The sequence below is a fragment of the Caloenas nicobarica genome, chromosome 16, assembly GCF_036013445.1.
Source record: "Caloenas nicobarica isolate bCalNic1 chromosome 16, bCalNic1.hap1, whole genome shotgun sequence".
Lineage (NCBI taxonomy): Eukaryota > Metazoa > Chordata > Aves > Columbiformes > Columbidae > Caloenas > Caloenas nicobarica.
This window is the reverse complement of record NC_088260.1, coordinates 5,841,130-5,858,321: the sequence shown is the minus strand read 5'-3', so window position 1 is coordinate 5,858,321 and position 17,192 is coordinate 5,841,130. Positions and strand designations below refer to the sequence as shown.

The following is a 17,192-nucleotide window of genomic DNA, read 5'->3' as shown; positions in this document are numbered from 1 at the left end:
CTGCATTTATTTGAGAGCCTGAAGCGTTTCCTGTACAGTAGCTTGTGCTGGTCGGGATTCCTGGAAGGGCATCTCAGGGTGGAATGGGAGGTTTCTGTTGTGCATTCCAGGGGAAAACTCGACAGAAAGCTGCTTCTGCCCCGGTCAGGCTGGTGGTACTGGGGAGATGCGAGCGCGCGGTTGTGGTTTATGCCCAGAGAAGGAATTAGTCAAGGGTCTGTAAGAAACAAGCCTTCAGTGACTTTGGTTATATCCAGCCACGAACAAATAAACACCAAACCACCTGAAAGACGTTGTTGTTTGGTGGGAGCTCGGTACCTTGTGAGTCACTGAAAATCAAACCGCGGTAGCTGCACAGTAAGCGAAGAAGCATTTTAATTTGACAACTAATGCCTTTGTCATACCTATATTACAGCGGAGGCATGCAGTGTTTTAATTGTAAACAAACAAACAGGCATTTGTCGATACGATGCTATTTATCTAGTCCTGTCTCAGGGAATATGGACTTTCTACAGCGACGGGTTGCTGATAGATGCTGCGTTGCCTTCAGATGAAGCCAACAAACAAACAAGTCTGGAGGAGGGAAATGATTAGACGAGCCTCAGCTGGTTTTTTCCCCTCTTGAATGGCCCTCTTTCATCAGGAGATGTTAGGACAAGTGCTTTTTCAAGCCAGGATATCAGGGGAAGACACAGTGTTCTGTAAAAGTCATCCAGTTCCTGGGTAGCATCAACAGACGCGATTTCTCTGCTGCGCACAGAATATACGGTCAACCTTTTCTTTTCCTTCTTTTCTTTTTATTTTTATGGGTTTAGAAGCAAAAGGATGTGAGTTTTACAGCTAGTTATGAATCTTTTTGAACTTGCTGACTTCTGTCTGACTCTTGGGCCGGCACAATGCTTCTGCTGTTCAAAGAAAACTGCTCCGAATTAGTATGTATAAGCCACTCGTTTTTATGCTGCTTACCAGGGCATTTATCACTGCTGCCGAGGGTCGAAAGTTGGGGATGTTCTTTAATGATAGGATTTTCCTGTTCTTTTGGAGATACTTTAAAAGGCTGGAGTTTTAGTTGTTTACTGGAACCGCAGGATTTAAAAGAGTTTTTTAGAACTGGGTTGGAAAATCGCGCCTTGCCTCTTTCTCATGTTTTGTTCGCTGTCTTTTGGCGCAGTTGTGTGAATTGACTGAGAGCAAAGAGTGTTCCTAGAGCGGAGAGAAGGGACGGTGCCGGGTAATGTTGCTGTTTCAGGACGGTGTAAAATATGAACTTTTGCAGAGAGGCGCTTGGATGCGTCACCTCCATACGGCACCGCGCCGGTCGTATGGAAACGGGAGTTTACGTGGAAATCGGGGAGCGCGGGCAGTGCCGGCGGGTACGGGCAGCCCGAGTCACAGCAAGCTGTGCCTTAGACAGTTAGTGCGCAGTTTAGGAAACAAATGTTTAAATTTACAAAGAAATCTTGCTTTCAACAGGTTCTTTGCCTTGGCTTTCTGGTTCATTTCGGCGCAGAGGAATACACGGTGACAATTCTGCAATGAGGGTTGTCCTTTTCCTGCGGTCGCTTTCTGCTCCTTCAGCGCAGCTTTCTCATTTGCCTGCGACTGGGAACATTCTGCTTTATTGGGAAAGGTTTCCTGACTGCAGGAGGGGAGAATATCAGGCAAAATGAGCAGGAATTACTGATGCGTTTGGGAAGGAGCGCTGTCTCTTCCATGTTTTTTCCTGCTGTAGAAATCCCACTTATTAGTTTATTAGGGATAAAGGAATATCCTTTTGGATATTTTTTCACTTTCCCAAAGAAATATTTCCCAAAGTTATCGGGACAGGACTACTGTGAGTTATTTCCTTGTGCGTTATCTAACCATTCCCTTCCTCTTGCTGAAAAACCAGATGAGCGTGTGTGAAGCTGGTATCTGAGTACCCTATACATTGTGTTGGCGTCACGGCTTTTGGGTCACTTCTGGCCTTTTTTTAACGCTTTCCTGTGAGATCTGGTGCGAGAAGGAAACCAGACTCTTCCTGGCTGCCCCATGGGATGAACCAGGTTCCCGTTTGCAGAGGTTCTTGCCGTTGGGTCGTGTGCCAGGCGGAGCAGATCACCAGATCGCCGGGGACCGACCGCGAGAAGCTCCGCGGCTCCTGCCCGGACACAACTCGCTGGCGGGGTGAGTGTAAATGGAGAAAAGCTTGCTTTAATTAGGGCGCAATTTTCCTGCTGGCATTTTATCGATCTGATATAGGACTTGTGGAGCCTGGAATGTAGGCGAAAATTTTTAGTTCACCTTCTAAAGGCAGCTGAAATTGCAAATTTAAGCCTGACGCAGATTTTTCTGGGAATTTTGCACCATGGCGATTCAGTTGAAAAGCGAGGAAGTTTCGCCTGGGAAGCTTGGCTGTGTTCTCAGAGAAGGGCAAAGCTGAACTTGCAGCAAAGGCTGAAAGGACATGAAATTTGTGTCTGTCATCACAAAAGTACTAAGGTAGAGTGGAGCGTTAGTGTTCGCTTGTGCCTAAAGGCAAAGACCCCAGTAAGAGAAGAACAGATGAGCGCTGGGAGTAGTAACTCCTGGGGGATCATTTTCTGTAGCATAAGTAACTCCCATGTAGCACAATCTCATAATGGAGCATTTATATTTAGTAGATAGCAGACAGTAATTAATGATGATCTATGCTTGGAAGTGTAGGGCGGCAGAAAATTGGGCTTTGTAACAAGGAATGTCTCTTGTGATGTTTGGAGCGGCGTAGGAAATGCTGTGCAAGCAGTTACTGTGGCAACTAAAAGGTAGCTTAGTAGATGTTGATTTTCAGCCTTGTGGGAAATGCGAACTTTACTGCTTATGTCCAAGCCTAGTTCTAAAATGCAAGTGCCTTATGGTACTGGGTAATGAGGCTTGTGCTGGTGCTCACTGGAACTACTGATTATTTATTTTTTTTTGTTCAGCCTTCTCTTTAGTTGTGTTCTGGGGCCTGTGTGTCATTTGACTGTGGAAATATCGTTCTGTATTTTGTCGTACGGAGACCTGCCACCTTATCAGCAGCGTTTGGCAGAGCAAAGCAAAGTCTTCTTTGCTATTGTGTCGGTTGCTTTTTCCCCTGAGGTTTCGGTGCAGTTTCCTTTCGGTTGTGACGTGCAGGTTTCACCTGCCCTCCCTTTCTTTCTAAATCTGCAGACAACCTATGGTTGCATGTTCTTGTTTTTGCATTCCAAAGAAATCTCGAGAACTGAAATTAGTAGGAACTGATTGACTCAGAACCTGATCTTAAGTCATTTTACAGGTCTAAGCCTGTAAAAAGTCTTACCCTCTCCTGGGTTTAAGTCGCAGAATATGATAATCAAATGATAAAGTCATTTCCAGCCCATGACAGCTCAGGCAAGTATCTCCTGCAATGGCCAAGTAATAATATGTTGGTGGAAAATGACACATGAATAATCCATGAATAATGCTGGAGCCGTGCCGTGCAAGTGGCGGGATCCGACTTTGGGAGCAGCTTCTCGTGGCAAACTCCTGTTGTGTTCTAGTGAGGAGGAGCCCTCCCTTCCCGAGGCCTACAGACCACATTTTGCTGATATTTCCTCTCCATTGACTTCCTCTGTCGTTTGTTTTCCAGCCTCAGCGAGAGCTTTTTCATGGTGAAAGGCGCAGCCCTTTTCTTACAGCAAGGAAACAGCTCCCAGGGCCAACGAAGTCTCCAGCATCCTCACAAACATGCAGGTAGTGGATTAAATCACCTACTGACTTTTTTTTTTCCCCTCTTGCTTTGCTGCTCATTCCGGACAGACTGACAACATGCGTGGGTGGGTGGATGACTCCTCTAATTGTCACAGTGGGCCTTGTACAACCTGCTCAGCAAAACCAGGGTTTCAACCCGCTTGATTGGAACGGGAACATGTGATTATTGAGTCTTTGTTTAAACTTTTGTCATTACCTTGGAGCTGTAATCAAAGCAGAAATTTATCCTCTGCAGACACAATGGTGTCTTAAGCCAGGGAGTCTGTGCTGAATCTGTATCCCTGTTTTCCACAGACTAAAAATTGTCACTTGTGCTTCAGCCTTTTGATCTTTGCCTTCCCCTTTGGCCTGTGGGGAGGAAAATTGGATGGGCTGAGTCACAGGGCTCTGCCACCTCTTCTGTAGCGACCGAGGTGCTGACTCAGCACGGCGGGGACGTTTCTCCAAGTGCTCTCCCAGCCTCCGGCCATCTGAAGCTTGAGACTTTCGGGTTTGGTCTTTTGAAACTACCTGCTGCTGGTTTTGATTGATGCTGCCACTAAGAGTGAGGAACGTTTTAACGGGATTTGGGTCTCTGGATAGACGTGTTTCTTAGCTCCTTATATCCCCTTTCCTGGTTTCAGGAAAATCCCCTTTTCAGTTAACTCATCACAGTCTGGCCTGTAAGAGTTTATCATGGTTTAAAACCAGACTGTCCTTCTTCCCCCAGTCCCCTCCAGTGTGGCAAACTGGTGGGGAGAAACAGTAGGGAGTTGTTTGGTGAATAAACACGAGGATTGATAAGCAGATGGGGGGGTTCAGGACAGCGGATTCCACTTACTCAGTGTTCTTATGACTTATGTCTGTGGCAATTTTGGAATAAGTGATTACTGGGACAGAAGAAATAAGATCATCGGGGCGTTTGGAGTGCAGGAGCATGTGGGAAAGGCACAGTGTGGTACTGTGTGTCTGCTGCTCCGTAAACACTCTGAGCACAAAGAGGCTGTTTGAATGCCAAGCTTGGCTTTGGGTTTCCTTAATTGTCAGCAGTTTCATATACCAGCAAGCATCCTACGGAAGGAATTTTATCTTCTGTGGAAAGTTATGAGTGCGTTACCCAGTTATTAGATGTGAACTTGTTTTGTTTTCTTGTAGATTCCTTGTTCCTTTTGCTTGCTCTCACCAAACACAAATGTCCCCAGAGCTCTGGAGCCCAAGGGCCTTGTTGCATGAGCAGCACTGGGGATGGAAGGGCCCATCACCCAAGCTGGGCTGCTCCTGCAGCCCTTCCTCCTCGGAGTTTCTCCTGTTCACATAAAACCTCCATAAGGCCCGTGGGGCTGAACCCACAATACTAATGTGTTTCACAACTCAAAGGTTTTTTTTCTCCTTTTTTCCTTCTTTTTTTTTTGTTTTTTTTTTGTTTTTTTAAGTCAGAGTTGTTCCTCCTGCCTCCTCTTCCACTGTCCTCAGTGCCCATATATTTGTGTCTTCTTGAAGATGCTGCAAAGGGATGAAAATCATCCTTTGTGCCAACCACAGGTGGTCTCAAAATGTTCGGTAGCTTCCAAATGCCATAAGGTTCTCACACAGTCAGATAATGCTCGTCCAAGCAGCTCAGTTAGTGTTCTCTGGGACTGCAAAGTTAATGGGCCTCCCTTAAATGGTATTTTTTAACTTAGAAACTTTCGATTTTGTTAAAGGTCAAAACTCTGCTTTTTCTTTGTGCAGCAAGTGAAAGACCCTTTCTGATTATTTCTCTGCTTTCTCTGCAGGTGATTTGCCCCAGCACCTCCAGGTGATGATCAACCTCCTTCGCTGTGAGGACAGGATCAAACTGGTAAGAAAAGATGCATTTTCCTGTTCTCCTTTCTGTTGAAGGCATTTGATGCGGACCTGCAGAGGTTCATGAAAAGCATTGGCAAATCCCGGTTTTTAGAGTCAGCTAAATCTGTGCTGGTTGCCAGCCCTGCCGCGTTCTCCTGTCCACTCCTTTTACCCTGATCCTCACGTCCAGGTGGTGAGTTGGGTCAGGGAACTGGTGTCTCTGGGGTGTGTTTGGTTGCTTAGATTTAATTTTCCAGTCAGCTGACAAACACTAGTACAGGAGAAGAGACAGGATCTTGCTGATGCTAGTGGACACTTAAGTCAGTCCTGAATCGTATCCGAATGAGGCTGGGCTTTCTTTTAAAGAAATCTGCAGAGGCTATGAAAGTCACTGTGGAAAAGGCTTTATTTATTATCGTCTCACGCATGACTGACATATTCAGTGAAGGCTTGTGAGTAGAAGAATCCTCTGAACCTGCCTCTGTTTTCAGTTCAATGCATGACCCATGTTTTTACCAACTTTCTAGTTGAAGCTCTTTAGAACCAATTTTCAGGTTATGTTTGGTAGTATTTTTCTGAAGTGGGGCAGTTATTTAAACTAATCCTCTCCCCACTCGATGCCAAGTCAAAATGGCAACTGGCCTTGCTGGAGGATGGACCATCTCTCCCTGTGTCTTTCATACTGCAACTAAATAAAGCTTTTGGGCACAATTACACATTAAAAAAAAAAAAAAAATAGGCAGCAATAAAAGTAATGATTACCCAAAAGCTGGTTTGCAGAGCTCGATGACCTTTTCCCAGGCCGTTCGTTTGGAAAGCGTGTGGACAGACCGGGTCCGGTACATGGTGGTTGTGTACAGCAGCGGGCGACAGGACACGGAAGAGAACATTCTGCTGGGTGTGGATTTCTCCAGCAAGGAGAGGTACGTCTGAGGCGAGGCTGGGCTTGGGAATCAGGCAGGCTGGGTTCTGTGGGAAGCCTGTCAACACCAAACTGTCCCTCAGCAGTTACTTTACATGTATCTGCAAACTCTGGTGAGAGAAAGGACATAAGTGTTGAGTTTTCTGATCAGTGATGAGGGCGAGAGGGTGATATTTTGTTCCGGAAAGTTTTCAGTCTCCTCGGAATCTCTGGGCTCTTTGGGCAGCTGTGGGCAAGGCGTACAAGTGTGATCCATCTGTGGGGCTGTGACATCCTCCTCATCTGCTGCTGTCTGCTCGCTGCAAAATGCTCTTGCAGGCACGTTTGCAGAACTAGAACTTATTCTATCCACCGGACTTCAGGTCTGTTGATGGTATGATGCAATGGAGCTGTTTGGAGGGGAGCGGCTTGGTTGCCAAATAATATCAAAAAACAACCCTGCCAAAGTACCTCCAAAACCAACAAACAAATGTGTCAGTAATGAGCTGTTGCTTTTGTCTAACTGATAAGAGCACAAAATATTTTGAAAGGCAAATAAAATATTTTGTTATCGCAGACCCTCTCACATGATTCCAGTTCTAGGTGAGTAAACCAAGGCAGAAAAGCTCTTGGATAGGAAAGACAGGGCTGGTTTGGCAGAGCTGGAGCCAGAAGTCAGAGCTTCCAGGCTGTTGTCTCTTCTCCGATTATTTTAGCAGGCCGCCGTGCTGTGCTGGTGCAGCCAGCGTGACTTTTCTTTTCTTTTTGGAAAACCCTAGTGCTTGTTTCCATTGCTGGAAGTGGAAGGAGGGAGCTTTTGCATTGTGGTGAGACCTGTAGGGAAACTCCTGGCCATGCCTTCCAAATAAGATTATTGTCATTGACTTTGCTGCTGCCTCATGTATCTGCTGTTAAATTACTGCTGTTAGTGTTATGGAGGAAATTCCTCTTAATGTGTGAGAGCAGTGCATGTTTGCTTTGTCATTTTCAAATTGGAAACAACCTCGCAATAATTCGCTTCTGGTGATTATTGATGTGAGACAAGAGGAAAGATGAAAAAGTTGTTACAAATCCATCCTAACTGTAAGGTTAGCTGCCATTTCAGTTACTGTCTGTCTTGAAAGCCGAAGTTTTTGTTAATTAAGGGTAAGTCTCACGCATAAAGAAGTCAGTTGGCATTAGTGACCTCACTGAGTGACTTGGTGGCTCTGGGTTGGGGCTGAAATGTCGCTGCTGTGTTCTGTACGAACGCTGTAAGTGTTCTGACTGCTGACAGTTTTACTAGTTGGGTGCTTTTGTGAGGTTTATTCCTTTTACATGTGTTTAATAAAAAACATTTTTTCTCGCAAAGCTCTAAAGTGCACATTGTCCACATGTGTGTTCAAACCGGCCTGTCAGATCCTTTGATCTCCTATAGAAAGCAGCTGAAGGCTTAAAAAAGCAGGGAAAAGAACAAAACAAAACCGGAGTTCTCTGCTAACTGGCTGTTGCCGTATGCATCCCAATTTCCTTTAAAACTTTAATATCTCAGTAGCTTAATTATTTACTAGTTCAAAGTAACAGACCCCCATTATGGTACGGTTTCTTTGCCAGATTGCATCTCTGAAGTGAAAATGTTCTTGTGGGTTAGGTGAACTCATAAAATCCCTTTTGGCCTTTGCTCCCGGCCAGAGCGATGAAGGGAAAGCCGAACGCATGTTCTTTGCCAGAACCTTGGCCCCGCTTTGCCCAGGGCCGGCGGCTGCTCGGCCGCCTCCAGCCTCGCGTTCTGCTGCAATTTACCGAGCGAATCTCTGCCTCCAGATCACAGTGATCTGCTTTTGTATCCCGTCACGGGGAGAGAGCAGGAAGGATATTGGGGAAAATCCTGTGGTGCTTTCTGGCAGGATCTGGAGGGGGACAGAAGAGCTGATGTTCAAAACCATCATCATCAAATTCTTGGATTTGATTCTTGAATCAAATTCTTGCTTCTGGTATGTTTCTCCACTGTGCTGATGCCAGCGGGGACCTTTAGACTTCAGCTGCCACTGTCCTTCTGTGTTTGGCGTTTGACGGCTTAAGATATCACTAGGAATTGCTAGAGCAAGACTTAAGGATTTTAAAAATTGAAGAGTATTAATAATTTAGAATATTGGTGTGACCGCATTGTGGCCTGTATTTAACATCCTGTGTAATAATCTCTCTTCCAGTAAAAGCTGCACTATTGGAATGGTTCTTCGTCTGTGGAGTGATACTAAAATCCACCTTGATGGTGATGGGTAAGAAACCACATTAAAAAGATAAATGTGAACGTCCTTCCCTAAGTGAGGGCTGCTCTGGGAGAGGTTCTCTGTCACCTTGCAGAGGACGTTCCACTTTTGGATTCGTGGCTGCAGCCCTCTCGTTCAGGCAGTGAGTTTTTGTCTTGCTGCCCTCGAACTGCTGGGTGGAACCTGTGGCGCCCAGAGAATGTTCTCTGAAATCCCACTGGCGGGGTGGAGCTCCCGTTCCTGGCACTGAGAAGGGTGTCCGCTTGCCACTCTTGTTTGGGAAGATGTTGGAAAATCGGTGGTACAAATTCTCATGCCTGATTCTTTTTGACTGCGAGTGCCCCTATGGCTGCCTCGCGGTAGCTGTTGGTAGAGAGCAGCTCATGATGCAGAGAAGAGCAGTTTCTGACTGGTTTGGTTTTGTTTTGTTTTTCCCTTTTAGTGGCTTCAGCGTGAGCACTGCAGGGAGAATGCACATCTTCAAGCCGGTATCGGTGCAAGCCATGTGGTATGTGTGTTAATTAGCTTTATTGAGACTGTCATTTCTGTGAATAAATTAAAACCAAACAAATTGCATTTTAGCCTTCTCTATAATTGATATTTCATGAGATGCTGCTTCCCTGTGTCAGCAGGTAGTGGTACTGTAAAAGAACTATGAAAATATCCTGAAAACAGGACCTTCTGCTTCCGTTTGGAGCAGCTGTGCGCCCTTTAATATAAGGGAAATGGCGCTGGTGAGATGAATAAACGTGAAAGACCAACGTGAACTGATCAGGCTGCCAATCCAGTCTTTCCTCTTTCTGCACATTTTTCTGGCTGGCTGAAGGAGGAGCCTGGGGACCCACTGCCGATCTGGCGTTCCCCGGGTTCTGCTGGGGCTCCTTGCAGCTCCTGTCACCCCTCCCGTCTGCGGGGATTCCAAAACGCCGAAGCAGAGGTGGCTGAATCAGCAGCAGCTGTGCCAGCAGATTCCTCCTCCAAGAGGCTTCTACCCGTCCCTGCACAGAAAAACTGCATCTCTTTTGGCCTGGGCGGTTTGCTGGCTCCTGTTGGAGCCTCGAGAGATCCCTGTCCTTGCGGCATCTGATAGGGAAAAGATACAGATGCAGAGAAGGGTGTCGTGCGAGGGATGATTTGGTACAGAAACAAATGAAGCTCTTGTTCCTGTCATTTTTGAACTCAGCCGCTCCTGTTGGCAGCCTTAGATGTGGTTCATGTGTTCAGTACAATGACATCTTCGGAGGAGAGCCTTAAAAAAAAAAAAAAAAAAAAGGAAAAAAAAAATTAGGAGGGAAGGAAGGAAAAAGTAATGCTAGAATTTGCAAAAACAAATGACCCAATCTGGGCCTTGTCCCTGGAGCATGTCAGGGGCCAAGAATGCTGGTAAATATGCATTTGACTCCTTGCTGGAGGTGGTTTGAAAATCGTCCATGTTCTTTATTTTCCTTTGGTCTGGCTTTACAAGTTAGCTAATGATTAGATCCCAGAGTGACTTGTGCCTTGTGCTTGCCTGTTAATCAGGAGAAGATTGCAGCCTCTGCCTTGGACCGACTCTCGAGAAGGTCTCCGAGGTGCAGTTTGTGCCTTCTCTGAACTCTGATACCATAAATCTGTGGCTCTCACAAAGCAAACTGCAGCAAACGATGCTGAAAACCTTCTTCGTCTGTGAAAATCTCTCGGATCCCGCTCTGTCCATTCCTGCTGCTCACACCTGCTCACATTTGTTCTCTGCCCTTGCAGGTCTGCTTTACAGATCCTGCACAAAGCCTGCGAGGTGGCTCGGAGGTACAACTACTTCCCAGGTGGGATGGCCTTGGTTTGGGCCACGTACTACGAGAGCTGCATCAGCTCCGACCAGAGCTGCATCAACGAGTGGAACGCGATGCAGGACCTGGAGTCCACCCGCCCCGACTCGCCAGCCCTCTTTGTTGACAAGTCAGTTCTGAATTTTATTAGAAAAATTTGGCTTGGCTCCCAAGAGAAATCTCTCCTTCCCCCTTTTCTTCCTCCAGCAGTTCATTTCCTTTCTTTTCATAAATGTCTTCACGTGTTTTTCTTCCATTATTTTCGTAAAAATTGCTTTTAATGCAAGTCTTTACCACTTCTCTGTACAGTGTGACTTGCGCTATGTTTATTGCCAGCTTGGAGACGTCCTCTCCTTCCCCTTTTCAGGCCAACCGAAAGGGAACGAACAGAACGGCTCATTAAAGCCAAACTCCGGAGCATTATGATGAGCAAAGACCTGGAAAACGTGACTTCTAAAGAGGTAAATATAAAAATTCCTGCTATCTTATTCTTCTTGCTAGACCCCGTTTCCAGAGAGTGGCTGCACTGATGAGGACATGCTGTGCGACGAGGTGGCCTTGGCATTTGAGGTGTATTTCCACCTGTTCTGTAAGGTTCTGCTCTTTGGCTTTGCTGTACCTGTTTCCCCAGGAGGGAAGTCGAGGTAACTCCACCACCCGAGTGCATTTTTCAAGATCTCAGTAGCAAGCGTACGATTTTATTTTTCAAAAGCAAAGTGCCTGGTCCTTTGCCAGCACAGCGGGATCGGGGCAGTGCCCGCATTACAGCCGGTTGTGGCACACGGAGCGATGTCCGAGCGCCGAATCTGCAGCCCCTCGCTCCTCAGCGCATCCTTGGGAGTTACGCACGCAAAGGCAACACCTCGTGTTTTAAAAGGGAGAATACTGGAAAGCTCTTTCTCCACCAACATGGCTGCAGTTACTCCTTGCTTCGAATGAGTTTCACAATTTTTTTTTGTTAGCTGCTCTCCAAGCTCTTATTTTTTTGTCTTTGGAATTATTTTTAAGAAACAGGTGTACCCCAAAATACTTTTTTTGTACTCGGATGTTATCTGAAGCTTTATATACAGATCTTAAATTTGGGGCCTTAGGGTACCTGGAGAGATGCCACGTAATGAGATTCCTTGTCTCCAAAAGGTCAAATCCCTCTTGCTGTTTTTAATGAAGTACAGAAAAATTGTTTTGCAAAGCGGTGCCAACAAATGTTTCTGTTGAACAGGCGTGATTCTAGGTGGCATCCTTTGTTTTCTGTCCTGCAGATACGAAATGAGCTGGAGAAACACATGAATTGCAACCTGAAGGAATTCAAGGAATTTATAGACAATGAAATGCTGCTTATCCTGGGGCAGATGGACAAACCGTCTCTGATTTTTGATCATTTATATCTGGTAAGCTGCCGTGTTAGGAGCTCCAGACTTGAAGGGGGCTCGGTGGGAGTGACCTGGTGAGTCACTGGGCTCAGAGGAAGCTGGACTTGGTGTCAAGGCTGATTTGTGCAGCGTGAGCAGGAGGTACAGCCGTGATCCCGCAGACTTTACCCCAGGACCCGTATCACTTGTCAAAGCCTGCAGTGCAGAAGCCCTTTTTTCTTACTCTGTTCTTCTTTCTGGGGCTCGATAGAACGGTTCTTTCCTGGCAGGTTGATCCTGTTTCAGGACACACCGTGGTGCAGCTCGAATTCTTTCTATACACGTTCATTTTCTATTTCTAGCAATGGAGATTTTATTTTATAACAAACAAAAGGTCTGGCTGTGGATGCTGCCCAATGTGACAGTCGTTTGCTCTTTGACTCTAGTTAAGGTCACTGTATCGTTTTTCTTGACTGAGCTGATGAAGTTCTGTAGGCCTGGCCAGAAGTACGTAAAGAATCAGGCTGCAGGTGCTGTTCTGCTTGTGCAGAAGCAGAGAACGGTGCGTGTTTTGTCTGATCTTTTGCCACTAGATGGTACTCCAGGCAAAAGCAGGCACTGCCATCTGGAACAAAGACTTGCTTGAGAGGAACAGACTTCTGTCCGTTATCTTTGGGTCTTTTTTTGTTGTTGTTGTTCTGGAGAGAGTCAGAGGAAGTGCTTCATGTTTGAGGGCAAAACCTGCTTTTTAAACCCTTTTTAGCTTTCTGTTTGGTAGGTATGGGAGGGAAACAAGGTGTAACCACCCCTATAGCTTTCAGGATGTGCCTCATTTCTCAGATATCTGTGATCCCAGTCATGCCGCACATAATCATTTTCTTTCCCCGTGCTATTTGTCTCTGTATTTAAGAAATCCAGAGTGGCCGGTGACAGTGATTTAAGCTGTGTTCAGTCACACGCTGGCCTAGGACTGACCCCTGAGGTGAGGATGTAGAGCCCTTGTCCCCTCCTTCAGGAGGTCCCTGTCTTTTTGGGACAGGGCATTTCTGCTGAGCTGCAGCGCTGGCTGCCCCAGTGCCATATTCCTTTTCCAGAGGTTATTACTGATATTTCAGTGGGCAGCTGAGGGGATTGCAGGCCCTCAGGAAAAGGCTGTTGTGCTCCTTTGAACTGTGTGTTCTGTGGCTGTTGCAGGGGTCTGAGTGGAACGCCTCCAACCTCGAGGAGCTGCAGGGCTCGGGGTGAGTACTGCACCCTGCAGGCAGCGGACTCTGAAACCCCCAGTCCTTTGCCTTTAACTTACAGTCAGGGCTCTTGGGATGGTGTTTGTAAACTGTAGGGATGACTTTGGACCCGTTCCCAGCAATGCAGGTAACTTACCTTGGTCAAGAAATCTTTCCTCCCTCATTTCTATCAATAACACGTAGTGTTCTCATTTATGAAGTACATCAAGATCTCCGAAACCCCCCAGATGTGTAGCGGCTGAGTGTGAAACGGCCATAGATATTGTTGTGTCGGCTTTGAATTCCTGCAGGCTGCAGAAGAGCAAATATCCCAGCGCTAAGCTTGAGAAAAAACTATCTGAATGGAGCAGAGCTCCCTGTGGTGAGCAATCCCCAGCTCACCTGCCCGGACAGGCGGCCGCAGGGCCGTCTGTCACCGCGCACTCATCACCGTGCCACGTCTTGGCTTGATTTACTTTCACGCTTTTTGGACGAGCGAGAATTTTGCATATAAATATTTGCTGCTTGCCCAAGGCATACACCAACCCTGATGTGAGGAGTTGAAAAATATTGCTCAACAGCATGACTAAAAATGTTTAATTTGGAGACCTTGGGAACAGATGTCTGAACATCTCTGAACAAGTAAATCAAGCAGCATGTTAATACTTCTGATCTATGGCGAAGGAATCTCGACATGCAACGTCTAAAAGTCAAAGCTGGACAAATTCTGAAACAAATATCCTGTGTCCTTGATTCGTATGAATGATAGGAGGTAATAAATCAAGATGAGTACTCGTTCTCCCCGGGTACATTGTAATCCCTGTTGTAATATTTGGCAGGAATCAAGAGATACCATGTGACTCTCATATCTTTGGTCAGAAAGAAGAGAAAAGGATGGTTTGCACAGTGAGGAGTTTCTGATTAGGTTACAAGCCTCGGTAGACAGGATAAAATGAAAACTTATTCAGTGCCCAAGGTCTTTTGATGCTCCGAATGGGACATGCCGGTGGGTGAATGGGCAGACCCCACACGTCACGTGCGTGACCCATGTCACCGGTGTCCCAGGGGTTTGGGATTAGGGCCGTAGATAAAATATTACAGTTTGTGTTGTGTCAGATTTCATGGACTTCACAATGTGTGTCAGTTCTTCTGTCATGACCATGGCAGTTCAACTTTATTCTTCTTTTTCGTCCTCCGAAGCATTGACTACATTTTGAACGTGACCCGGGAAATTGATAATTTTTTCCCCGGTTTGTTTGCGTATCACAACATCCGAGTGTACGACGAGGAGACGACAGACCTGCTGGCTCACTGGAACGAGGCGTACCACTTCATCAACAAGGCCAAGTGAGTGGGCAGGGGACACCACGTCGTGTGGGAGCACGGCCAGGCCCCGGGGTGTGACACCGGCCCCGCGGGTCCGTCCAGCAGGGAGCTGGGCCCTCCGGAGGCTGCGCCACCACCGAAAGAGGCAACAGAGCTTTTGCATTCCTGCTTTTTCCAGTTTTCTGTGTCCCTGGAACTTCCCCGTAGCTTGTCTCTTCCTGTCCTGGCGTTAACCTGTTCCCGGCCTATGATATTTTTTGTTGTTATTATTATTATTTTGTTTTGCTTCCAAAAGGAAATGAGGACATTTCCTCTTCTCAAGAAGTTCTGGAAATACTCCAGCGCTTGTCTGTGTTGGATTAGCCCCAGCTGTCTGTGCAGACAAGAGATGGTGACGGAGCCTGTCAGACTCTGCTGGGCTTTTACATTCAGGTTGTTCCTGCGTATCCGTCTGTCCAAATATTCGGGCAGGCAGGAGGCTTCATGGTCATCTCTGAAATGGCAGCGTGGTTGAAGCTGCCCTTCTCTAACCCCCAGATTTCTGGAGAGAAGCTTCTTCTCATGCCCCACTTAATCCAAAATGTTTCTTACCTACTGAGCGGTGGTGTCAGGGTGGCCAAGGGGATAAAGTCCTGTCCCTCCACCATGTAAAACGCTAACAAATACCATAACCAGAAAGATGAGACACATTTTCCTGTTTGTCCTTCTGCAGGAAGAATCACTCTAAGTGCCTGGTGCACTGCAAGATGGGGGTGAGCCGCTCAGCGTCTACGGTGATCGCTTACGCGATGAAGGAGTTTGGCTGGTCGCTGGAAAAGGCCTATAATTATGTGAAGCAAAAACGCAGCATCGCGAGACCAAACGCAGGCTTCATGAGACAGCTTTTGGAGTACGAGGGCATTTTGGATGCGAGGTAAGGCGGCAGCATGAATGGAACGGTGACTTGCAGGGCGGAAAGGACCTCATTGTTTGCAACCTCTTGTGTTTTCATATCACAAAATATTAACCGATCTCCGTGGCGTTCTGTTCAGGCAATAGGTTTTTCTCTCTGTGTCTTGCACACATGTGCACGGTGCTGTAGTCAGAAGGACCCTTGTTACAAAGACAGATGCAGCAGCCTGGGCCAGTTGTGTGTTTTCTAAGCCTTTCCTATGCCAGGCCTCCCTGGATGGAAATTAGCTGTCTTGTAGGGAGATCTGCTCTGCTTTAATTCAGTGAGGGTTTCTTGGTGATTGGGAAGTGTGTACTGTTCAGCAAAACACTGTTCTTGTTTTATGAGGCAGAAACGAGCTCGGGCAGCGTTGGAGGCAAATCTTTCGCAGTTGTTGGTGACTGTGCCAATGACAAGGCTTTGTCCCTGCAAGCGCTGGGGGATCTAATCAGGGTTTCTGTGTCCTCTGCTTGGCCCGCGCTCTGCTGGGGGAAGAGGAGGAAGGTTTTTCACTCTGGTTCAGTGGGAACTGTGCTGTGAGATGTGCAGAGTGTTTTTGTCCCAAGGGCTGTTCCCATCATGGGTGCGGTGCCAGGCACTGCTGGGCCAGAGAGACTCTGGACGAGAGGAAACGGCCTCAGGTTGTGCCAGGGGAGGCTGAGGTTGGATCTTGGGAACAATTTCTTCCCCAAAGGGCTGTCAGGCATTGGAACAGGCTGCCCAGGGCAGTGGTGGAGTCACCATCCCTGGAGGGGTTGGACAGACGGAGATGAGGTTCTCAGGGACATGGGGCAGTGGTGGACTGGGCTGTGTTGGGTTAATGGTTGAACGTGATGATCTTAAGAGTCTCTTCCAACCAAAATGATTCTGTGATTCTGTGATTCTATGACTGGGCAGGCAAGAGGGACAAAATCCTGATGGTAGAGATGGTTTTGCCCAGGTGGGACCCAGCAGTCAGCCTTTCGGTTCTGGGTTGTGGGAAGAGACGAATGTTCCTGGAACTGAGCATCCTACAGTTCAACGGTTGTTACTTTGTCACTTTTGTCCTTTTCCTCAGCAAGCAGCGCCACAACAAGCTGTGGAAGCAGCAGGCAGAGAGCAACCTACCCCAGAGCACCGACGGCACCACGGGCTCGGGCAACTTCTTACTTGAGAGCTTAGACATCGACCTGGAGAACCGCCTGGCCGACCTGGACACACCTTCACAGTCGGCGTTCCTGGACAACCGCACCAGCACAGACGTGTCCGTGGGGTTTAATTACTGCTTCCGTCGCCTCTCGGACACGCTGCTGGAGAACAAGCTCCCCGGTGACAGGGAGGGGTTTTTCCCCGTGGAGGAGCTGGAGCGGGATGCACTTGTGGAGCGGGATGCCGTGCTGGTGGGACAGCCGCTGTCTGCGCCCGCCCAGGGGAGGCTGCCGGAGCCGGCGAAAGCCCTGGGGACGCTGGAGCCGCTGGCGGAGCTGGGCAGTTTCACCGAGAAGGAGGTGAAGAAGAAACTGGATTTCAGCCCTCGGAAGGGGAGGATAGTGCTGGACCCAGAGGACGGTGTCAGGGAGGAAAACCCGATGGAGAAGTGGAAGCGGCGTTTGTCCGTGCACAAGGAGGAGAGCAGGCTTAATAGAGAGAACTTGAATAACAACAACAGCAAAAGGAGTTGCCCAGAGGATTTTGAGGTGCGTATGGAGTGGAAATGTAGGTGATTAGCATGGCTGACTCTACTGCAAGTGAAACTGCTCTTCTCATCTTCATAGCACAGTTTCATTTGACTTGGATAAAGCCTTTCATTCCATGATGAGCTTCTTCCTTTTCGAAGTGCTTCTGAATGTGGCTTTGCTTGCCCAAGCTATGGATTTAGATGCCAGAGAGA

General features: G+C 47.3%; 1 protein-coding gene across 2 annotated transcripts in view; it reads left to right on the top strand.

Moving 5' to 3' along the window:
• Positions 1 to 17,192, top strand: part of SSH1 (slingshot protein phosphatase 1) — a 33,166-nt gene that overhangs the window by 11,317 nt on the left and 4,657 nt on the right. Inside the window, exons 1-13 of one of the 2 annotated variants that reach the window (XM_065646309.1) lie at positions 847 to 932; positions 3,611 to 3,714; positions 5,487 to 5,551; positions 6,340 to 6,461; positions 8,629 to 8,697; positions 9,131 to 9,196; positions 10,429 to 10,623; positions 10,861 to 10,954; positions 11,753 to 11,881; positions 13,037 to 13,083; positions 14,266 to 14,412; positions 15,104 to 15,304; positions 16,380 to 16,998. In XM_065646309.1, coding sequence (XP_065502381.1) covers positions 847 to 932; positions 3,611 to 3,714; positions 5,487 to 5,551; positions 6,340 to 6,461; positions 8,629 to 8,697; positions 9,131 to 9,196; positions 10,429 to 10,623; positions 10,861 to 10,954; positions 11,753 to 11,881; positions 13,037 to 13,083; positions 14,266 to 14,412; positions 15,104 to 15,304; positions 16,380 to 16,998 — 1,944 coding nt within the window. Of the gene's footprint in view, positions 1 to 846; positions 933 to 3,610; positions 3,715 to 5,486; positions 5,552 to 6,339; positions 6,462 to 8,628; positions 8,698 to 9,130; positions 9,197 to 10,428; positions 10,624 to 10,860; positions 10,955 to 11,752; positions 11,882 to 13,036; positions 13,084 to 14,265; positions 14,413 to 15,103; positions 15,305 to 16,379; positions 16,999 to 17,192 lie in introns of those variants that run through there. The other variant, XM_065646308.1, reaches the window with a different exon arrangement.